This window comes from Herpailurus yagouaroundi, unplaced genomic scaffold (genome assembly GCF_014898765.1).
Source record: "Herpailurus yagouaroundi ecotype Mexico unplaced genomic scaffold, PumYag 189, whole genome shotgun sequence".
Lineage (NCBI taxonomy): Eukaryota > Metazoa > Chordata > Mammalia > Carnivora > Felidae > Herpailurus > Herpailurus yagouaroundi.
This window is the reverse complement of record NW_024412420.1, coordinates 15142083-15167420: the sequence shown is the minus strand read 5'-3', so window position 1 is coordinate 15167420 and position 25338 is coordinate 15142083. Positions and strand designations below refer to the sequence as shown.

The 25338-nt window shown below is 41.6% G+C and overlaps 3 protein-coding genes and 1 long non-coding RNA gene across 5 annotated transcripts in view; 3 read left to right on the top strand and 1 right to left on the bottom strand.

Annotated features, from left to right (window-relative positions):
- The window catches only part of LOC121044971 (uncharacterized), a 77251-nt gene that overhangs the window by 47108 nt on the left and 4805 nt on the right, over positions 1–25338 (bottom strand). The window lies entirely within an intron of this gene.
- Positions 6931–7545, top strand: KRTAP3-1 (keratin associated protein 3-1). Its single transcript, XM_040497492.1, has one exon. The coding sequence runs from the start codon at positions 6999–7001 to the stop codon at positions 7290–7292; it is 294 nt and encodes a 97-aa protein (XP_040353426.1). The 5' UTR covers positions 6931–6998; the 3' UTR covers positions 7293–7545.
- Positions 18075–24820, top strand: LOC121044968 (keratin-associated protein 3-3). Its single transcript, XM_040497496.1, has 2 exons — positions 18075–18139; positions 24512–24820. The coding sequence occupies exon 2, from the start codon at positions 24524–24526 to the stop codon at positions 24818–24820; it is 297 nt and encodes a 98-aa protein (XP_040353430.1). The 5' UTR covers positions 18075–18139; positions 24512–24523.
- Positions 18090–18823, top strand: LOC121044967 (keratin-associated protein 3-3). The gene has a single exon (XM_040497495.1). It carries the CDS (start codon positions 18152–18154, stop codon positions 18446–18448), a length of 297 nt encoding a protein of 98 aa, XP_040353429.1. The 5' UTR covers positions 18090–18151; the 3' UTR covers positions 18449–18823.

Sequence of the window (25338 nt, the reverse complement as noted above, 5' to 3'; positions counted from 1 at the left end):
ATAATTGTGGTTAACTATCTCAGGATTAGATTTCACACAGTAAACAGCTGTAAATTTTATTTTCCCAGTGCCTGGCATGTATTAGGCATCCAAATTTTACTGGACATATATTTACCAACTGGGTTAGTTTTAGCGAACACATATATTTTATATCTTCCTTAACTGTGTGTAATTTCCTGTTACTATCCACACATTCTATAGCTCACAATAACACATGAGAATTAACCCCCCAAGAGAAACAGGCAACACTGCCAGCCCGCTGATGGGCTTGCGCATGCTGTGTTGCAGTACTGTGAGGCCTGCTCTGGCATGTTGCATTGGGATCAGACATGTCTGCATGAGACAGAGCGGAAGGGCTCATCCCCTTGAAGCCAGTATCAGCCGTATTTAAGTCACAAAACATTACTTCCATTTGAAAGAAACCCAATGTGAGAGTAATTTTCAGCACAGGCTAATAAAGCTGGCAAACGTCTGTCTTGGCTATACCCACACACTGGAAGATAACTGGGAAAGGCCCCCAAAGGCCACCGTTTAACCCAAACCCAGAATCCTTTGCCTGCTTGCTCAGCAAAGAGTAAAGGGTTAATGTCAATGGCAGTCCTGACCCAGCCATTTTTAGTTCCAATCGATACCGTAAAGGAGTTCCCCAGAAATTTAAAAGATCATGCAATTCAGAAAACAAAGACCAAATGTTTTTACTTACAGGCATTTTTATTAGGATGACAAACTGAAAAGCCTCCTATAGCCTGCTTTTGTGAAGGGCTGAAGCACTCCATCAGGCTTAAAGACAACCGAGTTGCTTGCGGCGAAGTGTGAAGCCTCCCAACACTGATGTTCCTGCTGACTAGGGAGGTGCTGTCATGGGAGGGTTTTCCCAACAGCACCCTAGAAATCCAGGCTGCTGGTAAGGCACACAGAGGTTCACAGCAAACTGTGATTAACACACATAAAAGCGAGCTTTCATCTCAGGCCAGGAACTTGGCAGTAAGCACATTCTGCATCTAGGTGTTGGAGCCTCCCTGTCTTCAGCCCTGCTTTCTCTCACGGGCTTTAGGCCGCTCACCCTGCAGGTCTCACGGTGACCTCATCATCCACTGCTTCCCACCATCCCAGATGGCAGCTATATGGCTCAGGTCTCCTCTCACCTCTGAGTAAATCTGAGGCCTCAACGTGGTCCCTGACCTCTCTCTCCAGGCATCGTCTTGATCAGCATGACCTATCATCTCTCCTTTCAAAAATGTGTCCCAGACACTTCCACCTCTTTCCGGTCCATCAACCACTGGCCTCACTTTTCATCCTCTCCCCTGGTCCACTGATTGTTCTCCCCGTTTCCACTTTGGCCTGGTTCCATTTCACTTTCCAGAGAACATAACACAGGTTATCCTCCCCCAACCCGCCGCCACTGCAAAGCATCCAGTACCTTCTCACTGCCTTTAGAATACAACCTAAATTCTGTTGAACAACCTACAAAGTCCTACTTGGTCCAGCACCTGACTACCTCTGCGACCTCATCTCCTTTCACGCTCCTCTTTCACCACACTCCAGCCACCTGGCAAGGGCTGTCGCCGACTGCCCTGACCAACGGAGGTGCACTCCCTGCTTCACCTCCCAACCACTCTCTATCACTTCATCCTGTTTTATTTTCTTCTGGCACTTGTCACTGCCACTCCTTTATCTTTTCAGTGTCTGTCCTCCCCTACTAGCATGCACACCTTGACAACAAGGACCTCATCTGACCTGTTAACTTCTGTATGCAGAGCAGCTAGCATGGTGCCGGGCATTCTGATGGACAAATTAACCAATTTTAAAAAATGAATGAACACAATTTACAGTTATGTAAAATTTAGTTCCAGAAAAATGCTGATTTTTATTAGTAGGTATGAGGAATAGCTGTTAGGCAAGCTGTCATTCACTAGCTGTATGACTTTAAATCATTATTTAATATCCTTACTCTCAGGGAACCTGGGTGGCTCAGTCATTTGGGCATCCAACTTCGGCTCAGGTCATGGTCTCACCGCTCTTGAGTTCAAGCCCTGCACCGGGTTCTGTGCTGACAGCTCAGAGCCTGGAACCTGCTTTGGATTCTGTGTCTCCCTCTTTCTCTGCCCCTCTCCTGCTCATGCTCTATTTCTCTCAAAAGTAACTAAACATTAAAAAATATTTTAACAAATATATCCTTTGGACTTCAAGCTGTATTACAAAGCTGTAATCATCAAGACAGTATGGTACTGGCACAAGAACAGACACGCAGATCAATGGAACAGAACAAAGAACCCAGAAATGGACCCACAAACATATGGCCAACTAATCTTTGACAAAGCAAAAAAGAATATTCAATGGAATAAAGACAATCTCTTTGGCAAGTGGTGCCGGGAAAACTGGACAGCAACATGCAGAAAAATGAACCTGGACCACTTTTTTACACCATACACAAAAATAAACCCAAAATGGATGAAAGACCTAAATGTAAGACAGGAAGCCATCAAAATCCTCAAGGAGAAAGCAGGCAAAAACGCCTTTGACCTTGGCCACAGCAACTTCTTACTCAACATGTCTCTGGAAGCAAGAGAAACAAAAGCAAAAATGAACTACCGGGATCTCATCGAAATAAGCTTCTTCACAACGAAGGAAACAACCAGCAAAACTAAAAGGCAACCGACGGAATGGGAGAAGATATTTGCAAATGACAAATCAGATAAAGGGTTAGTATCCAAAATCTATGAAGAACTTATCAAACTCAACACCCATAAAACACATAATCCAGTGAAGAAATGGGCAAAAGACATGAGTAGACACTCATCCAAAGACATCCAGATGGCCAACCGACACATGAAAAAATGCTCAACATCACTCATCATCTGGAAAATACAAATCAAAACCACCATGAGATACCACCTCACACCTGTCAGAATGGCTAACACTAACAACTCAGGCAACAACAGATGTCGGTGAGGATGTGGAGAAAGAGGATCTCTTTTGCACTGCTGGTGGGAATGCAAACTGGTGCAGCCACTCTGGAAAACAGTATGGAGGTTCCTCAAAAAATTAAAAATAGAACTATCCTAGGGGCGCCTGGGTGGCGCAGTCAGTTGGGCGTCCGACTTCAGCCAGGTCACGATCTCGCGGTCCGTGAGTTCGAGCCCCGCGTCGGGCTCTGGGCTGATGGCTCGGAGCCTGGAGCCTGTTTCCGATTCTGTGTCTCCCTCTCTCTCTGCCCCTCCCCCGTTCATGCTCTGTCTCTGTCGGTCCCAAAAATAAATGAAAAAAAAAAAAAAGTTGAAAAAAAAAATAGAACTATCCTATGACCCAGCAATTGCACTACTAGGTATTTATCCAAAGGATACAGGTATGCTGTTTCAAAGGGGCACATGCACCCCAATGTTTATAGTAGCACTATCAACAATAGCCAAAGTATGGAAAGACCCCAAATGTCCATCAACAGATGAATGGATAAATAAGATGTGGTGTGTGTGTGTGTGTGTGTGTGTGTGTGTTTACATATATGTATATATATGCACATATATGTCTATGCATATATATATGTATATTTATATTATGGAGTATTACTCAGAAATCAAAAAGAATGAAATCTTGCCATTCACAACTATGTGGATGGAACTAGAGGATATTATGCTAAGCGAAAGAGAAAGACAAATATCGTATGACTTCACTCATCTGAGGACTTTAAACAGATGAACATAAGGGAAGGGAAGCAAAACTAATATAAAAACAGGGAGGGGGACAAAACATAAGGGACTATTAAATAAGGAGAACAAACAGAGGGTTACTGGAGGGGTTGTGGGAGGGGCCATGGGCTAAATGGGTAAGAGGCATTAAGGAATCTACTCCTGAAATCATTGTTGCACTATATGCTAACTAACTTGGATATAAATTTAAAAAATAAATTAAATTTAAAAATATATGTATATATACATAAAAACAATATCCTTACTCTCAGTTTTGTTATCTGGGACCTGGGCATAGTGACAGTCCTGATCTTATAGGGTTGTAAGAAATAAGGAATAAGACGTGCATAAAATACCCAGCGCTGTGCCTGGCACATGGTATATATTTAATAAATGCTACCTATTAGCAAAGGATAAGATAATATTCTGGACACCTTAACAACAAGACTATTAGAGGGGTGCCTGGGTGGCTCAGTTGGTTAAGCATCCAACTCTTGATTTCAGCTCAGGTCAGGATCTCACGGTTTCTAAGTTCAAGTCCCACATCTGGCTCTGTGCTAACAGCACGGACCATGCATGGGATTCCTTCTCTCACCTTCTCTCTCTGTTCCTCCCCTACTTGTGTGCTTTCTTTCTCTTTCTCTCTCTCTCTCTCTCTCAAAAAAGTAAATAAATAAACTTTTAAAAAAACAAGAATATTAGCTTTATTGTGGAAACTGGTATGCCACCAGTGGTTCCCAGGAAATTGAATGATGTGATGAGAAATCCCAGATATATCCCCTCTTTTCTATGATACCCTCTAAAACAGAAATCACACCCTCCTCAGCACTCCCAGAGAACACCCAAATAGTTTCCCACCCACTGTCCCTGCCTTCAAATTATCTCCTTTCTACTGCTAGCATTTCGGTTAAGAAAATAGGTTCTAACATCAGCTCCCTTTTAATGGTCTCAAGACCTTCAATAATCTGATCCCATCCTCCCCACCAATCTTACACCAATTCGTCTTAAGGGCTGTCTTCAACAACACCCTCCCTAGAAAGAAGGAATATGGTACAGTGGCTAAGAGCACAGAATCTGGAGCCAGAATGCTTGGCTTTGCAAGCCAGCTCCATTACTTACTCACTTACTAGTTACTTAGCCTGTCTATGCCTCAGCCTCCTCATCTGTAAAATGGCAAGGATAGCAACCCTGCATACATCACAAGCTTGTGGTGAGAATTGTATAACACATATAAAGCACCCAGCACAAGGCCTAATACTTAGTAAGTGGTGATGCTGCTGAGCCTCCACTCAAAAACTAGTCCTCTTTCTAAATACAAATCCAATCATTTCACGTATCTGTCCAAAACCTTTAATTAGTGTCCATTGCCAAGAAGATGAAGTTCAAAATCCTGAGTGTGGCATACTAAGTACAGTGCAAATTCTTCCTATTGTGGCTCTAACCCACCTGTTCCAACTTGTCTCCCACTCTTTTCCTCCACAGCCTCCAGTAAGAGGGTCTGGAGTCTGGGTTTTGTGCTTCTCCCAATCGACACTTTTGCCATCCCATGAAATTTTATTTCCTTGCTTTGCTTGCTGAAATTCCCTTTATGTTCCTTTCTACCTGCTAAGCTCCTAATCATGCTTCGCTACCCATGCAATTGTTCCCTTTTCGTGAAGTACTTTCCGAATCTTCCAGATAAACCTACTTCTAAACTCCTACATCTCACCTAGAAAACCTGAATGTAAAACCCTGTGCTGTCTTTTGCCAGTTGACTTCGTGTCTCTTCTCTACAACCTCCTCAAGGGCAGGCACCTATTTACTTCTTTTTTGCATAATGTCTGACTTGCAGTAGGGATATAACCAATGAGAGTTTGACTGAACTAACAGAGATCTATGGAAGTAATGTGGACAACAGGCAAAATTCTAGCAGAGGGATCCCAAAGCAGAAAATCATTCTAGTAGTGAGAAGATGGCTAAAATGAAAGCAGTTTTAATGTTAAGCATCTTTTGAATCCATCAGCTTATTGATTTTGGCTCCTGACTCCTTGATGTTGTATAATTTTCTGCTTATTTTTTAGAGCCTGAGACATTTTATATGAAGACGGGTCAAGAAAATACATACATTCTTTAAGACTTTCAAAGTAAAGTATTTCTAAATGTTTACTATTTTCCTACTTTAAAGCAATGCTAGAGCATCAGAGTAAGTTTTATGCCTTTATTTATTTAAATAATTCCATCATTAGGTGTTTAGTAGTTTAAATGTAACTCAGAAATCTCCCCTAGTATGCTCCATAGAACACTAATCTACAAAGCTAACCTGTGGAAACTAACAAACAAAATGACTCTGCAGTCAAGTAAGTTTGGAGAAAAATACATGTTATATCTCTTTATTGGAAAGTCACAGAGCACTTCAGCATATTAAAGGTTCTGAAAGGTCCACCAACGAAAAATTCTATTTCCCAAATGTGTTTACCAGAGAACCTTTTAATGTTCCTTGGAATAGGTGTTCATGGAACTCATTCTGGGAAATACTGCACTGTTTGGTCTCTAAATGGCCCCATACAACTGTTCTTTAGGTCATGAATAATCTTAATTCGTAACATTGTTGGATGGAGTTTTAAAGGACATTTGTCACTATCACTGTGCAGGTCCTGACTCCCATTCGCCTGCCCCTAACAAGTTATCGTTCACTGCACACATGGAGGGAACAGAAAGCAAATGATTTTTACAGCTAAGAAAGTGTTTCATTACACACAATCAGAATCTCCTCTATAGATCCCATCCGTTCATCCTAATTCAGCTTCTTGGAGCCACAAAGAATAAATCTAAAATTTTTAGCACTTTTTCAGCCAGAAGACCTAAATTATCACATTGAATTTTTGGTTGCTAGTAGAATAGCAATCAAAATGCCTAGTTATTTCTTCATCTGAAAAGTAGACAAAAAAATGTGGGGATGATTTGCAGATACCTGGCATACCAGGCCGTCACTAATGACAGGTAATGATTAGAAGATAATGACTCGGCACCTTTGAAGACTGAAATGAAATGTCCTTAAGGTGACAAAGAGCCAACGTGAAGAGTCCTAATTTGACAACAAAACAATCTAATCCCCTTTTATGAGGTAAAGAGTGTGTCTTTGGTAATAAACACATAAGTAATTAGATGGTTTTAATGGAGATAGCTATAAACTGAAACATGGGGGAAAAAACTCTTGGTAATAGGCTGACGCCCCGGCGAGGTGGATATATAAGAGCCAGGGCAGAAGAGAGAAGCATCGAGACACCAACAGACTTCTCTTCTCAACCCAACAAAAACCCAACTCCTAACACCATGGCTTGCTGTGTCCCCTGCTGCTGCAGCGTCCCCACCGGCCCCGCCACCACCATCTGCTCCTCTGACAAATGCTGCCGGTGCGGAGTCTGCCTGCCCAGCACCTGCCCCCATGACATCAGCCTCCTTCAGCCCATCTGCTGTGACACCTGCCCCCCACCCTGTTGTGAGCCCGACACCTACGTGCCAACTTGCTGGCTGCTCAATTCTTGCCACCCAACTCCCGGAATGAGTGGGATCAACCTGACAACCTACGTTCAGCCTGGCTGTCAGAATCCCTGCGAGCCCTGCTAAGCAGCCACGTCTCTGCACAGGTTCGGTGATGTGCTGCTCGTCACCTGGTCTGCAACAGCCGCTACCACCTACATCAGGCTCAATAAATCCCAAGTCCCTGGGCCATGTTTTCATGAATGTGCCCAACTTCTTAATCCTCTCCTCCTTTGAGTGAAGTTGGAGACCTTCTCCCTGTCTTTTAGGCTATTTCACTGCTCTTTGAGAAATAACCATTTTGACTATTCCTTAATAAACTTTATTCTGGCTTAGCAAATATGGCCTTGTGATGATTTACTCTCATGTTTCCTCTTAGGGGAAGTGGAATGCCTAGCTGAACCTGAACAGCAGATCAACATATCCACGATTTACACCAGCAGAAGGAGAGCACGTGTGGTGGAATCATTGAATAATTAGATACTGGCTCTTTGTGACAGGCTGAAAAGTAAAAAATTCACTAGGTCATTTTACTCAATAGGTGTTTTTTGAAGACAAGCCACTATACCAAGCCCTACACTGGAAACTGAAGATCAATGTAATATTTTTTAAATGTTTTATTTATTTTAATTTCCATTGCCCCTGAAATTGATTTTTCTTTCTTCCTTAACTGACTAAACAAATTGGTCACTTTGCTGTCATGTATAAATAATTCTGACTCCTTAACTCATCACTGGTGAAATTCTAAGCTCAACATGCAATGCAATCTGGGGAAGAATATATATTCATTTTGATATATGCTGTCTTCTAGAAAAATCAATTCTGAAAAAATACTAGCATTTATTGGGTATTCCTTGCTCCCTCAAGTGAGAATTGGTTTACATTAGTCAGAATTATCTTTAGAAGTTTACTAGCCTAAGTGACATATTATATCATGGCATTGAAATAAACTGAAAATATCAGGCTGAAGTGCAGTATTCTCCATCCACCAGAAATAGGCACACAATTCTGTTCCTCTTAGAACAAAACTTATATGATGACCATATCATGTATTAATTCATCTCCCTGTTGTCCTGGAAAAATCCAAGCACGTAAGGTTTTTACAGAAAGTACCCAAAGTCCAATCTCGTATATATTATTGGACTTGCCTTGGGCCTTTGAGCCATTTACTTCCCTCTCTGCCTCAGTTTCCTTGTTGTCACAGCAGACATAATACTCTTGTCCCTGTTTATGTCTCGGGATTGTTGTGAGAGTCAAATGACCTAACATGTCAACAGCTGCACTCTGGATGGTGAGAGATGCTCACCATTACTGCCACATGATGGTTTCCAGCTTTCTCACCAAAAGGCATCCTTTTATTTCTTGAAAAATATTACTTTTCCCATGTAACTTTTTAACATAATAATTCATGTTTGTTCAAAAATACATTTATAAGCATCAGAGAGAATTTTAGGTTTAAAATAACCAAGTTACCTCTTTTTTAGTCAAAATCAAAGCTTAAGGTTTTTATACACGATTGTAAGGGATAAATATTTAGACTTAATTTTTAATACTGGAAATAACTGTGAGTGTCCTAGTACTACCACTGCGGATCTTCAGGCATTCAAAGACTCTTGGCACTAGTTAAAAAGCCCCAGATATGGGGCGCCTGGGTGGCGCAGTCAGTTGGGCGTCCGACTTCAGCCAGGTCACGATCTCGCGGTCCGTGAGTTCGAGCCCCGCGTCAGGCTCTGGGCTGATGGCTCGGAGCCTGGAGCCTGTTTCCGATTCTGTGTCTCCCTCCCTCTCTGCCCCTCCCCCATTCATGCTCTGTCTCTCTCTGTCCCAAAAATAAATAAACGTTGAAAAAAAAATTAAAAAAAAAAAAAAGCCCCAGATATAACCCAGGAGATGCTCTGCACTTGAGCTGCCTCTGTGGCCCAGAGCCAGTCACTTGAGCTCTGTGGGTCTCAGGTCTTAAATCAGTAAAATGGGCTGGCTGACCAGACACACTCTAAAGACACTTCCAGCTTGTCTATGGTTCTAGGTTATCCAGAAGCGAGTAACAAGTACTCCATGCCACTAACCAACCCCATCTCACCTTACCACTTTTGCTGTTTTTACTCCTAAGAACTAACATTTGGTGAATATCTACTGGCCATTCTAATATGTGCTTCATGCGCACTATTTCATTCATTTCTAAGAAAAAACACTGACAGGTAGCTACCTTCATTGTCTCCACTTTACAGGAGAGAAAACAAACCGCGGAAGGGACTTACAGAAGTTGCACAAATAGTAAGTGACAGAGGGAGGGATTAAACCTGAAACTGCCCGAATCTAAAAGTCGCTTCTCTTCCCGCTACACCAAAGCACACACCTCCTTTGCAGACAGCAGTATGTCCAAGAGAAATATGATTGCATGTGGCTCTCTTTATCAGAAGAAAGTATATGCCTCTTAACAGTACACTGTCTACTATCTCTCTAAACTGTGTATTTGGTTGTGTGCAGTAACTCAGCTTTCTCTGGGGTGATTATAGTTGAAGACAAAATGAGTGTCTACAGTAAGTCTAGAAAAAACTGTTTATGTTTCTAAAGTGAAAACAAATCATCTTTTTTTTTTTAAAGTCAGACTTTAAATACTGATTAGCAACCTCAGCAGGTGGGGGGGAGGAGTACTGACTGGGTCATTAACCTTGCATTGAAATGCAGAACGTTTGGCAACATAACACATTTTCAGGTTTCAATAACCTAGTTCATGGTGAAAACCTACCTGTAAAGTTAATAATTGTTCATCCTTGATAATAGAACCAAAAACGAAGTCATTTCATTTTTCTTTCAAATTGTTGCTGGCCTACAGCCCTTCCTTTCCATCCTCACTGACGGTAGCTTAATTTAGACACTGATCACCAGACCCCCGATCACAGCCTCCTAGTTAATCTTGGCTCAATAATCCTATGCCTCTCCCTTCATCCAAACTATCCCTGTCAGACCAGGCTTCTATCTCTCTATAAATATTGGTTAAATTGAATTGCTCAAAACTCTGGGAAACTCAAGTTGTTTTTTGGTTGTTGTTTTTTACTGAATCAAGGCTAACCTCTTCAGTGTGGCTGTCGAGACCCTCAATAACCTGATATAGTCTTTTCTACCAAATCTTACCTGCTACTAATCTTGGGACAATGTGAGGCCTCCACTCTCATCAGAGCAATGCCCCCTCTACGACAGTCAAGACAGGAGTCTCTGCAACCAGACTGTCTTGCTTTAAATCGTACCTCTATCACTTACTAGTTAGGTGTCCTTGGTCATGTCATCTAACTTCTCCCTGCCTCAGGCTCCTCAACCATCATCAAATAAGATTAAAACTAGCTCTGGGCCCCTGGGTGGCTCAGTTTGTTGGGCATCTGACTTCAGCTCAGGTCATGATCTGACAGTTTGCTGACAGCTCAGAGCCTGGAGCTTGCTTCAGATTCGGTGTCTCCCTCTTTCTCTGCCTCTCCCCCACTTGTGCTCTCTCTCTCTCAAAAATACATAAGATGTTGGGGAGCCTGGGTGGCTCAGTCGGTTAAGCGTCCGACTTCAGCTCAGGTCACGATCTCGCAGTCCGTGAGTTCGAGCCCCGCGTCGGGCTCTGGGCTGATGGCTCAGAGCCTGGAGCCTGCTTCTGATTCTGTGTCTCCCTCTCTCTGCCCCTCCCCCGTTCATGCTCTATCTCTCTCTGTCTCAAAAATAAATAAACGTTGAAAAAAAATTTAAAAAAAATAATTTAAAAAAAATAAAAAATAAAAAAATACAGAAGATTAAAAAAAAATTTCTTTTACTTAAAAAAAATAAAAAGATTAAAATTACCTCTTACCCTTCCTAAGCAGTACAGTTCAGGTTGTGAAAAACTACGAAAGGCTGAGAGAAAACTGTCACCGGCCAGAGGGAACTAAGGGGGTGTGAGGACTAAATGTAATGTGGGATCTCAGACTGGATCCTGGAACAGAAAAAGGACGTTAGTGGAAAAAACAGTAGTGATATCTGAATAACGTCTGAAATTTAATTAACAGCAAGTTACCAATGTTGGCTTCCTAGTTGTGACAAATGCACAATGATGTTGTAAAGATATTACCATTCAGGGAAATTGAGTGAGGGGTAGATAGGAACGCTGTACAGTCTTTGCAAACTTTCTGTGGATCTAGAATTATTCAAAAATAAAAAGCTAATTTCTAAAAAGTATGTACCAGAAACAGATCCATAAATACAGAGAAGTGGTGATTTCCAGAGCGGAGGGGGTGGGGGGGTAGACAAAAGGGGTGAAGGGGGGTGGGAGGTACAGGCTTCCGGTTCACATGGGGATGGGAGGTACAGCACAGGGAATATAGTCAATGGTGTTATAATAGCGTTGTACGGTGAGAAGTGGGGACTACACCGTGGTGAGCACAGCCTTAAGTACAGATTCGTCAAATCACTATGTTGTATGCCTGAAAACTAATCTAACACTGTGTGTTACCTATATTTTAATTTAAAAACAAGTTTTAAAAAAGTATACATCTCCTAAAACTGTAGGGAAGATTAAATTAATTAAAACACGTGCAGCCCTTAGAACAGTGTATGCCTACTGTCAACCTCTAGGAACATCTTTTTATACTCTGTGATACTGGGGTGAGAACTCTTACATCCCTCACCTGATTTTCTAGTAGATTCCACCAATAGAGGGCGCTGGAAGGAGCCTACAAGGCCTGGGGAAGAGAGGGTCTTGTGGCCCCAGCAACAGTCCTTTGTTGGCAGCTACAGTGGATTCTAGTCTCCAGCTTCTTTCCAGGCTCCAAAAACGGCATCACGGCACCTCCTCAGGAACACCAGCACCAGCGGGTGACTCCGGCCCCCCACCCACGGAGGCCCCCCGGGACCCCTCCTCTGAGCACCGGCTGGGCAACCCCCGGGGTCTGCACCCAGCTCTGCAGGCCCACTCTCCCACGCACCTGGGTCGTCACCCCGAACCTCTTCTCTCTGTTCCCAGGCCTAAAGGCTGGTAGCCTGTTTCTTGTGTTTGTTACCTCGGTTTTCCTTTTTGGCTTTTTCAGTCCTCCGATACCTATTTAACCAAGCCCCCGCCCTCAAATGCTCTCTGTTGAAACACTTTTTGTGAGGTTTTCTTGTTTGCTTGTTTTCCTGACAAAACTTGACACAGAAGCATTTTGATAAATGCTAGCTGTCATTGTTTTCCAACCTTTCTTCCTCAAACATTCATTCTATGTGTTCCAGCCCCGAGACTCTCTTCCATGACCCAGGCCCCAGGGTTAGGCACTGCAGAAACCAAGAAAAATAAGACATGGCCTCTGCTTTGAAGGAGAGTACATTCTAGTTAAGAACCAACATGTGTACAAAAACTGCAGCCAAGTTTTATGGGTAGTGAAGGGGTGCAATGGAAGCACAAGAGGCGTGGCCAACCCTACCAGGGACAAGGCCAGAACAGTGCCACAGAAGTCACTGTTTTCCTCGCGCAAAGGCACTTACCTCTTTTCTAAGCTTTGTCTGGTCAAAACAATTTACTCCAAACCCTCCAGGCAGGCGTCTCTGATCACTAAGCCTCTCCGCTGTATTTCCTCTTGTGGGCATTCTAACAGCACCCAAGGGAGAAACTTCACTGATGAGAGAACTCTACCACGCCACACACAAGGCTGAATGATTTGCAGAAGCAATTCTCATTTAATTTTTATTCAGTGCTTGCAATAAGACTACAGTAGGTGAATATTTCTGTGGTTGAAAACCGAAATTTGTGGTCGAAAACCAAAGCTCAAATCACTTGATCTAGGTCTCACAACATGTACCTTATAAGGGATTCAAACCTAACTCCAGAACTCCTCCCATTAAATCATACGCAAAGGGATTTCTAACCTTTTCCATTAGACCAAGCACTCCTGGAGGACAGGCACCATGCCTTCTCTTTTTCTATCTCTACCACACTCTTTTTTTTTTAATGTTTATTTATTTATTGAGAGAGAGAGAGCGAGGGAGGGGCAGAGAGACAGAGAGGGAGACACAGAATCCGAAGGAGGCTCTGGGCTCTGAGCTGTCAGCCCAGAGCCCGACACGGGGCTTGAACCCACAGACTGTGATATCATGACCTGAGCTGAAGTCAGACACTCAACCGACTAAGCCACCCAGGCTCGACACTCTTCAGACTCTACCACACTCTTCAGACTATATTAGAGACTGAATAAATATTTGGCTTATAATGAATGGATTTGCTGACCAGTATCCTTTACTGTAGTTATGTACTAGCTTTGGCCATGACATGTTAACACTATCACTGAATTAAAGTGGAAGGAATTTTAAAAATGGTAAAAGGTGACTACTGAAAAATGAAATAGGCAGGTCAGCAGTTTGGTCATTCTGAAAAGAAAACTTTTCATGCTGTTTTGCAAAGAGATGCAAGCTCATTTTTCAGACCATACATAGTCTTATGAACCTATGTTTTAATATGTTCAGGCTTCTGGTTAAAAAAGCCAATGTCCTCTGTAAAACTGAGAGCTTATTTAAATGTTTATACATAATTGCATACATAGACAATGCAGCAGATCGGTACAGAAAACATCTAGCAGCCTCTGAACTTCCCAGTCAAGATCATGTTTTCTATCTTCGGTACTCATTTACATCTTCACATCCTCGAAAAGACAGCAAGGTGACTCTGGTAGGGAAAAAGTCCCACCACAGGTTTTGACTTCCCAAATACATCCAGATCACACATTTTGAGAAGGATCATTTCTTACTTCTCAGAGAAATCACTCTTGATTCTTTACACTCAGCAGTGATCATTTGTAAGGACAAATTCTGGTCGGTAAAAAAGAGGAAATGCAGAAGAAACCCTGAAGTATTTACCGGTGATGGAGTTAAGTGGAGAGCCTACGCTGGTACCACTTTGAAACTGCAACAGAAAGCACGTTTGAATGTCGCAACACAACCAAATAAAACTGAAGGAGAGCTCCTCTCGCATCTGGTAAATAAGTCAGTGAGTTATTTGTATGGGATTATACAAACAACAACAGGGAAACATTCTGGTGGACAGAACCGTGTTCCCTGAGGCTTCTGGTGGATATAAAAGACTCACAGAGGACAGCTTCGTACAAGAAGATCTTCCTTTGCACCAAAATGTCTGCCTGTGAGTCTTGTCTCCAAGGCTGCCGCAGCAGCGTCCCCACCGGCCCCGCCACCACCACCCGCTCCTCTGACGTATGCTGCCGGTGCGGAGTCGGCCTGCCCAGCACCTGCCCACATGTCATCAGCCTCCTTCAGCCCACCTGCTGTGACACCTGCCCCCCACCCTGCTGTGTGCCTGACTCCTACGTGCCATCATGTTGGCTGCTCAGCAGGGGCCACCCTGCTCCAAACCTGAGTGGGATCTCTGTCACAACCTGTGTCCAGCCCTGTGAGTGTGGAGCACCGCGCTGCTAGCCAAAGAGATTTCCAAGAGCCTGGCCACGTCACCCTGACGGACCATCACAGTCCTTAAGAGACGCTCAGCAAATGGTCTTTAATTAGAAGCTCTGGAAGAGGGTGGCTCTTGGTTGAGCTTCCAACTTCGGCTCAGGTCATGATCTCATGGTTTGTGAGTTCAAGCCCCACATCAGGCTCTGTGCTGACAGCTCGGAGCCTGGAGCCTGCTTCAGATTCTGTATCTCCCTCTCTCGCTGCTCCTCCCCCATTCACGCTGTCTCTCTCTGTCTCTCAAAAATAAATAAACATTAAAAAAAAAAAAAAAGAAGCAGCTCTGGAAGAAAATGTTCTGAGCCTGTGCCCTCAGCTTTGCAGAATTGTTCAATGTTCTGAATGATGGTTTCCAGTGAGAAGTTGAGTAAATGCTGTCATGGACCTCCTCACTTTAAAAATAAACAAACACCACTGTGCCCCAAACCATATGCTGTCTCAGTGATATAATTGCCAAACAACTCTTGACACGTGTGCACATGATAAACCTATAAATATGTCCAGCAGAATTACACTAACTGATGACATCAACATAAATCTCATAGGCAAAAGAAGGCCTCACAAGGATATGTAAACACCTGACAAAAATTGCCTAAATAGTAAAATATATTAAGCTCTAAGCTTAAAGTCATTTTCAATTCCAAGGTCAGCACCTACTTTTAATTTTAATGTTTTCCCTGCCTCTTTAAGTAACTACCTCACACACCTTCTTTTGAAGATTCTGAGAGGCGCACCCAGGTGGCTCAGTCGGTTAAGCATCTGACTTTTGATTTCAACTCAGGTCATGATCCCAGGGTTGTGGGATTGAGCCCTTCATCGGGCCCCATGCTCAGCATGGAACTTGCTTAAGATTCTCTCTCTGTCTTGGGGCACCTGAGTGGCTCAGTTGGTTAAGCGTCAACTTCAGCTCAGGTCATGTTCTCATGGTTCGTGAGTTCCAGCCCTGCATCGGACTCTGTGCAGAGCCTGGAGCCTGCTTCAGGTTCTGTGTCTCCCTCGCTCTCTGCCCTTCCCCATTCACTTTCTGTCTGTCTCCCTCTCAAAATAAACAAACATTAAAAATTTAAAAAAAAAAAAAAACTCTCTCTCTCTGTCCCTCTGACCCTACCCCCAACATGCACATGCGTGAGCATTTTCTCTCTCTCTAAAAATAAAAATAAAGATTCTGAGAAACATCAACATACTCACTGAAGAGACCCCAAAGACTGAGCTGAGCCACATTTTTTTCATTACTCGTTTAGGTGAAGCTCTGAATATAAAACTGTTTCAACATCTGTAAAGCACTTCACAGATGAAATCGCTCTGCTTATGGCAATTGTTATTATAAGAGGTAATTCTAAAAATAAATACATAGGTCTTTTTTTCCTTCTAATTTGTAATTTAACCCAATTCCATACACATTTATCAAGCGCCTACTGTGTTCCAGGCACTCGCCTAGGTGCTTGACAGAGACTAAGAAGATGAAGACACAATCCCCACTTTTTCAGAGAGTTTGCACACTGGAGTGAGGAAGACAAATAAATGATGAACCATATTATAGAACAGACTGAAATGAGGTCTAAATGAAGAGATAGGAGACACACTTTGTGAAAGCAAAGGATGAAAACATCTAGAAGAACCACCTAAAGGTTCACGCGAAGGAGATACTGGAGTTGATGCTTGAGGAATGAGCAGGATTTGAGAAGTACAGAATCGGGGAAGGACACTGCAAGGAACAGTGTGGCCACACCCAGAGAGATGTAAAGTGCCTTGGAGGCACTAACCTTCATTTTTACTTGATATGCTTTGTGATACATATCCATATTTAACCAAAAACCAAGCCAACTTCACTAACAGGTTCTTCTTCTCATAAAATGCATGAGGCTTATTTACCAATGACATTGAGTATTTCCCACTGATTTGCTTCAGCCAGGTTTCTTCTCTACTAAACTGGCCAAGTTGGTTTTCAGTCATGTCCCCTCAGAAACACCCCAGGAAAGAATCTGTCCTTCGTGTTTACTCAACAACAATTTGCCATCCAACCAACGAATTACATAATTTAGATTCTACTGGCTGAATAGTTTTGTGCTGATCAAGGGGAAGGAAGTATGTGAAGATGCTGGAATCAGGATATTACACACTAGAGATAATTATTCAGTCCAACTTCCTCATCTGCCATCCTACAGTACAGCAGATCAAGGTCAACCGAGGTGAAGAATGTTGTATAAGGCATCCCTCAAAGGAATTTACAACCTAATTGAAGACCCAAGATATGAAAACAAATAATCATGCAGAGTAGGGAATAAGTCAGTGAAAATAAGGACTCCTATAGTTCTAAACCACATCAGATCAGATAACCCTCCCAGAACCCACTGTTGTTTTGTAAATCTTATGACTTCTCCTTTTTGTTCTTGGTTCAACTTATTTTAAATGAAGCATTAGTTTGAAAATGAATGAAGATGAGGTGATTTCTTTTAATGGTACATTTAACAAAACTCAGCAGCTGGGGGGCGCCTGGGTGGCTCAGCTGGTTAAAAGGCTGACTTTGGCTCAGGTCATGATCTCAGGGTTCCTGAGTTTGAGTCCTGCATCAGACGCTGTGCTGACAGCTCAGAGCCTGGAGCCTGCTTCAGATGGGGGGGGGTCTCCCTCTCTCTCTTCCCCTCCCCCACTCATATTCTGTCTGTCTCTCTCTCTCTAAAAAATAATAAACATTAAAAACTTGTTTAAAAAAAGCCAGCAGCTGGGTGGATCTTTCTTCCCAGTGAATTTACATTTTAACTCACTACAAGATTGGCATAGCTTTGAGAATAAAGACTGTTTTTAAAAAAAAACAGAATAATACAACCTTTAAGACTCATTATAGATTAAAAATAGACTCATTATAGATTAAAGGGGTTTCATCGTATTCCATTTTGGCTGTCACCCTGCTTGCTCAATAGAACCTGAATTCTATCCTCAATAAACAAGGTAACTATGTCTGAGATTCATATCGTCATATGCAACATTCATCTGTAAGTGTCATGTCCTTGTTGACTTCACTGAGAAAATGGTCCAATTAACCATTTGAGTTGTATGTTCTGATATTAGTAATTAAAAATTGTATGTTATGCGTATTATTTTAAATTAAGGGGGAGAAAAACAAGGAAAAGAATACAGCCTCTGAAACTATAGCTGAATTCAGTCACTCAGACTGATTATCCATATTTCATGTAAGGTTTGGCATTCCAAGACCCTGTGAAGATAAAATGCAATCATCTTATGACAAAAATGACGAGTCAATGAGTCAAAAACATGATGTATCTTAGTAAGGGCACGACTCTTAATGGACAAGTAAATACCAAACTGATTAGAGAATCTTAGCGAAGAGGGGTGGGATAAACAAAAATGACAGGAAGCCTTCTGGTTGGACCAACACCCACTGAGGACCATATATAAGAGCCCCAAAGCAAGAGGAGACATTTGTATCTCAGAAACCTCATCTTTCCAAGAAACCAAAAGCAAACCAGATTCCCAGCGCCATGGCTTGCTGTGTCCCCTGCTGCTGCAGCGTCCCCACCGGCCCCGCCACCACCATCTGCTCCTCTGACAGATGCTGCCGGTGCGGAGTCTGCCTGCCCAGCACCTGCCCACACACGACTTGGTTACTGGAGCCAACCTGCTGTGACAACTGCCCCCCACCCTGCCACATTCCCCAGCCCTGTGTGCCCACCTGCTTCCTGCTCAACTCCTGCCAGCCCACCCCGTGCCTGGAGACCATCAACCTCACAACCTATACCCAGCCCAGCTGTGAGCCCTGCATCTCAAGCTGCTGCTGAGCGATGGCTGCTTTGCTCTGTGCCTGACAATGAAGAACCCAGAAGCTGTCTACTCAGTATTCATTTGCCTCAGTAGTTGATCATGATGTTGAGGCAGACCAGATGGCCCAGATATGGAAAACCTACCTTTGATTTTAATGGAAAGAAAATCAAGAATTTCTTTATGGTTATTTGCCTGAATAACCATTTGGCTCATTTGGGCAGGTGAACATCATCTATTATTGAAATTCTATTGAAATCTGTAAGAACCCAGACTATATTTTCTTGGTCATGTTGCTTCTTGGATCCCATTTCTTATAGTGGATATTTTCACAGAGTAAAAAAAAAAAAATTCTTGATGGGTTTTCCAATAAACTTTATTTCTCTGGCAAGATATGTTGCTTGTTTATGTTAGAGTTTTTGGTATATTTCCTTAATTAAAAAAAAAGGTAAAAGATAAGATGATTATTGTATTTAACAAAAAAAACAGAACAACCTTCTAAAAGAATGACTGGAACTAGCTAGCTTCTAGGCTGCTAACTTCAAACTGGTTAGCTTTTCCATTCTCCCCTTTTCCTCAGACAAATGCAATTTGAAGTGAGCCAACATTTACTTAACCTACACTTTGCTGAAGAAATCACATTATTAACTCACACAATCCTTAAAACATCACTAATAGATGAGAAAAATGAAGCTGTAAGAGTTACTCAACATTCTCAAAGTTACTTAGTAAGAAAGCCAGAATTCAGCTCCTCGTATGTCTGACTTTAAAGCCCTATTCTTTCTGCCATATCACAGAGCCTCCAACTCTAAGGACCAGAAGCTGAACTGACAGTTATGGCCTCAACTTACAACATGCAAGAGAAATATAAAATGTAAGAATCTTTGACAAAATCATCACATCCAATTTTAATAGAAAAGGATCTAGTGGCTCACAGATTAAAAGTGGCAGGTATTCAGTTTTAAGACCGAGTCACTTAGTAGGCCTATCAATTTCAACTTCATTTCCCTTAGAGAAAACTTAAGTGGTCAACTCCAGTAGCAGGGCACTAGGAATATATTTCTACTGGCCACCATCAACAGAATGCCAAAACTCTTTAGGAAATGGGCTGAGAACTGGAGCTAAAAACTTGATTAAACATGATTTAATCTATGACTTAACTGTACTTCTTTTTACCAGCCTACTTCATTTTATCTTAAGCAGATTATCCTTTGCCCTGCCTTAGAAAGATAACACACATAGAATACATATACAACACATATTACGATGTATGTATGTATGATGCATGTATAATGTATATAAGTATCATTAATATATAAAGGCAGAGGTCAAAATCTGAAAAGTATTGAGCTAAAACCAAAAGAATATTTGTAAAAAAGAAAAAGGCAGGGAAGGGAAGCAGCAAGTGCCTATAAATATATAAGTTTCTAGGGGCACTGGGTGGCTCAGTCAGTTGAGCATCCAACTTCAGCTCAGGTCATGATCTCACAGTTTGTGGGTTTGAGCCCTGCATCCAGGTCCAGGCTGACAGTGTGGAGCCTGCTTGGGATTCTCTCTCTCCCTCTTCCTCTGCTCCTCCCCTGCTCATGCTCTCTCTCTCAAAAAATAAACAAACATTAAAAAAACATTTTTAAATACATAAACATGTTTCTAAATACCCTTAGTGTGCGTGTCAGTCCCTCAAGAATGAGATTGCTCACAGGTTCTTATAGGCTCATTAGTGGTTTAAATGAACAGAATTTAGCAGCCATGGGGTACATGGGGCACAACCTAGAATACTGCCAACAAGTGATTTAGTTCATTCACTCATTCATTTGGCCAATATTTCATGAGTGCTTCCCTTGTGCCAGGCATCATATCCGTGCTAAGGATGTAAAGATAAAAGAAATGGTATTACCTCAAGTGCTCTCAAGTTTCTCTCAGATCTGGTGAGGGAAACAGACAAGTTACTGTAATCACAATACATGTGGCCTACATATGGCGGATGGGTATATTTATGATGCCATGTGGTTCCTGCTGTGACTGAGATGTGAGCAGCACAGCATGCAATCACACAGAAAGAGTAACTAAAACCCAGATTTGGTGATTCAGCGTCAGGGTGAGGGATAGCTATGGAAAGCCACCAAGCTATCCAGGCTAAGTGTTAAAAGATGACCAGGCAGGAGAGGTGAGGAGCGGCTGCTCCAGACAGAACAGCACCTTACTAACTCATGAATTGAATGCACTGAAGACGGGGAGAAGAGGAGGAGAGGATAAGGAGAGAAGAAATACAAAGACTTCTGAGGTTGGGGCTCCTTAAGCAAAGAGTTTTAAGCCTGAAACCTCCAAGCAAAGAGTTCTGAAGCAAGAAACTAACAATCATATTTTGCTTCTTTTTATTATCAACCTTTAGTTTAGGTCTTCACTATCACAGACAGCCCTGTAGGGGTCAAGGGCAAGCCACCCCAAAATGTGCCACCTTGGCATACTGATTATTGTAACTAAAAATTACGTAAGAAACAGCCTATGCAAGCACCTTCAGACCCTCCTCTGTCCATGAGAAAGCAGGAAATAAATTTCCCATGGGAAAGGTACCCTCCCTGCACAATGAGGTAGAGACATCCTTATTATCACCAGAGAGGAAATTTAGAGCTGAGAAGGCTGTATAAAGAAACCTTGCTACCTTTTACTAATTTACTACCACAGCCCTAAGTCTGTTTACAATTCCTTACTATTTGAAGCTCCCAAAGTTAAGTTTTCTTTGACCTGTCAATTCCTCATATATTGTCTCTTTGTCTAAAAAGTATAAAAACTGCTTGCCTTGTCATTTCTTTAGGTCTCAATTCCATTATTGGGCTTCTGTGTGCACATAATAAACTTTGGTGTTTTTTCCTGTTAATCTGTCTCATGTAACTCTAATTCTTCGGTCAGTTGAAGGACCGTCAAGGGTAGAAAAATTTTTCCTTCCCCACACCCCCTATGATTATAGACGGTATAATTAAAACTGGGCAAGTGTGTGTGTGTGTGTGTGTGTGTGTGTGTGTGTGTGTGTGTAGACTTTCAGCAATTTGAAAATCTATCTAATCAAGAATAACCATTTTTTTCCTGAATTCACTCAAAGGAAAAGGGTACCCTTTATTTCTAAAAATAGAATGTTTAGTATCTCTGACACATACTAAACTTAAACCACAAAAAAGGTAGCTCAATCTCAATTAAGTCCTATATTTAGTCTTTTAACAAGTCAGTCAGCAGACCGTCTAAGGCAAATTAGCTCACCTCTCTAGGATTCACAGTCATAATTTACAAATAAAGGATAGTTATCCCCAGGTCACTTAGACCATTGGCAAAGAAAAGAAATTTTATTAAAGTACTATGTCTTTTCAATAAAAGAGATGAGTTTATCATAAACTTTTTATTTTATAAGTTTCTAATCTAGAACTTTAAATCTTATTTATAATTATAGAAACGTAACATTCTACACAGAACAGTACCAATTTCTTTATCCTCATAAGCTTGACTTAAAGTAGTACTGCATTCTAAGTAAGACAACACTCTCTTTTTGCCATGAACTTCTGCGAGAAACTGCAAACCTCTCTGCAATGTTTTTCTTAAAATCTCAAAATAATTTCCTTTTGCTTATAATTTTTATGATTTTAGAGCCCTTCCTATCATAACATACAATAACAGTAACTTATAATAATATATTCACAATAAACCTTCCATCAGACTCCAAGTTCCATGAGACCAAGAATGATGTCTATTTTGTTCACTCTCTTATATCCAACATTTATCACAGTGTTTGGCACATGGGAACTGCTGGATATATGTTTATTAAATTATTTTTAAAATACTGAAAATATAAGGGTGCCGGGGTGGCTCAGTTGGTTAAGGACCCAATTCTTGTTTTCACTCAGGTCATGACCTCATGGCTTGTGAGAGCAAACCCCACATCGGGCTCGGCACTGACAGTGTGGAGCCTGCTTGGGATTCTCTCTCTCCCTCTGTCTCTGCCCCTCCCTAGCGCACATGCTCTAAATAAATAAATAAATAAATAAACTTTAAAAAAAGGTTTTAAAACAAAATTTTAAAAATACTGAAAATATAAATCAGTCCTCAGTAAAAGAGTGAGAAATCTGGCAGGTATTCACTCAAAGATAAATCTGGGTGAAGTCCAGGGATACCAACAGAGATTACAAATCCTTTCTTCCAAGCAGAGCCATAGAGAACTTTGTTAAAATTTGAAGGTTATTAATTTCTATCCAAGCTGTTTTCTCTAACTGTAGGTGTGAACCTTCAGATAAATGTTTGCTACTTCCTGTAAGGTTGCTCTTTTGCTTTTCTGCAGCTATTTTTTTCTTCTTTAGACTGCTTCTTTCCCCTATTCCTTACCTTGAGTTTGTTTGATCTGCAACTTACTTGGATAATGATGGTAATAATTTATCTCTGTATAGCACTTTATGATTGTCTATGGACAAAAATCTTCTGAATGGAAGAATATAGATATTATGATCCTTACTTTGAAGAGGAGAAAGACAAGGTTTTAAAAAAATGAATGATTTGGCATAACAAGGAAGGCAATGAGAAGGACTGGATCCAGTAAAGAGCTCTTCTGACTCCTAATGTGGTCCACAGTTGTTAACTATTGCCACAATTATCATCTTGAAAATAACCTAAATGATTAATAATGTAAAAATTTTAAGTAACTTTGAAGTATAATTATATAATGAATGCTAGGAAATATTAAAAATAACATTATCGGGCACCTGGCTGGCTCAGTCGGTTAAGCATCCAACTTCAGCTCAGGTCACGATCTCACAGTTTATGAGTTCGAGCCCTGCATTGGGCTCTGTGCTGACAATTCAGAGCCTGGAGCCTGCTTCAGATTCTGTGTCCCTCTCTCGCTCTGCCCCTCCCTCGCTCATGCTCTGTCCCTCTCTCTCTCTAAGAATAAATAAACATTAAAAAAAATTTTAAATAACATTATCAAATATATTTAAGAATACAAGATAATGAAAATATGTATGTTTAAGAAAAAAGGCAAGTTATAGAACCATAGGTAAAATGATTCCAGTACTAAAGTGATAAACAAATGTATTAAAAAAAATGACTAGGGGTGCCTGGGTGGCTCAGTCAGTTAAGTGTCCGACTTCAGCTCAGGTCATGATCTCACAGTCCGTGAGTTTGAGCCCCACGTCCGGCTCTGTGCTGACAGCTCAGAGCCTGGAGCCTGCTTCAGATTCTGTGTCTCCCTCTATCTCTGCCCCTCCCCTGCTCATGCTCTGTCTCTCTGTGTCTCAAAAATAAATAAAAACATTAAAAAAAAATGACTAGAGGGATATACACAAGTATGAATACAGAATTTCTCTTGATGATAAGATTATGAGTTTTCTTTATACTTTACTATCTGTCCAAATTTTTAAATAAATATAAAATATGTATAGTCAAAAATGAAATAATAGGTGTTTTTTAAAAGTCTGCCCATATTTCTCAATAGCATATTTCTTCATATTAATGTAAGTTTGATCTTCAAAAGTCCCAAAACTTAACTAACACAATGTTATGTGCTAGTTACATCTCAACAAAAAATTATGTAATTTTTTTAAAAGTCCCAAAGCAAAAAAAAAAAAAAAAAAAAGTTACTAACTTAAGTTCAACTTTTTAAAACATCATCAGAACAACTGATACAGATAAAGGTAAAGAGAATGAACACTAGACTAGCACCAGAGATAAGACCTACATACTATGGGTGTAGTATCACGCAATATTTCCCAGCAAGGCTGGTGTCAGAATTATAATAGCAGAAGTTTTTGGTGACACATCATAAAGCTTGTGTTCCAGTCATAAATAGCAAGAGTAATCAGTGCCGATTTAGCAAGGAACTCAAATAAATGTTAATTAGGAGAATACAGACTCTTTACAAGCATCTAAATGTCAAACCAATCAAAGGATAATGGGTACACTAATATAAACAAGAACCAGGAAAGAAGCCTTCTGGTTGGACCAACACCCACTGGGAAGGGTATATAAGGGCCTCAAAGAAAGGAGAGACAGTCACAACTCAGAAGTTTCATCTATCGTTACAACCAAATCAATTAAAAACACAGATTCCCAGCGCCATGGCTTGCTGTGTCCCCTGCTGCTGCAGCGTCCCCACCGGCCCCGCCACCACCATCTGCTCCTCTGACAGATGCTGCCGGTGCGGAGTCTGCCTGCCCAGCACCTGCCCACACACGACTTGGTTACTGGAGCCAACCTGCTGTGACAACTGCCCCCCACCCTGCCACATTCCCCAGCCCTGTGTGCCCACCTGCTTCCTGCTCAACTCCTGCCAGCCCACCCCGTGCCTGGAGACCATCAACCTCACAACCTATACCCAGCCCAGCTGTGAGCCCTGCATCTCAAGCTGCTGCTGAGCGATGGCTGCTTTGCTCCATGCCTGATGCTGGAAGAGTCAACCCAGAAGCTTTCGGCGTTCACCTGTCTCGTTACCTGCAACTAACTGACTCTGCTTTCCAAGTTGGAACAAGGATGATGTTATCACTGACAACTCTCCCTCAAAAAGAAATCAAGAGACTTTTGATGGCCATATGGTAGATATCAGTGACCCAGGGCAATGTGAACAGGTGGATGCTACAGGCTTCCCAAAGTTTTTCATTTCCTTCATACTAAAGTTTCTCTTTCTTTGGGTGCTTCGGGAATTCTGTTTCCAGTGCTGGGTGGCATCTTTCTGGAAACGGAGGAGCTTCTTCATGATCACGCTAATAAATTTTACATCTCTGGCATAGCACAAATGTCTACAATTACTTTTGTTTATTCTTATTAATTCATTAATGTACTTAACTCCAAAAGTCAGCATTTTAAGAAAAACTAAGAACAATCTGCAAAACTAAACATGGTGACAGTACAAATATTTCTTGCTTTCATTGTTCTT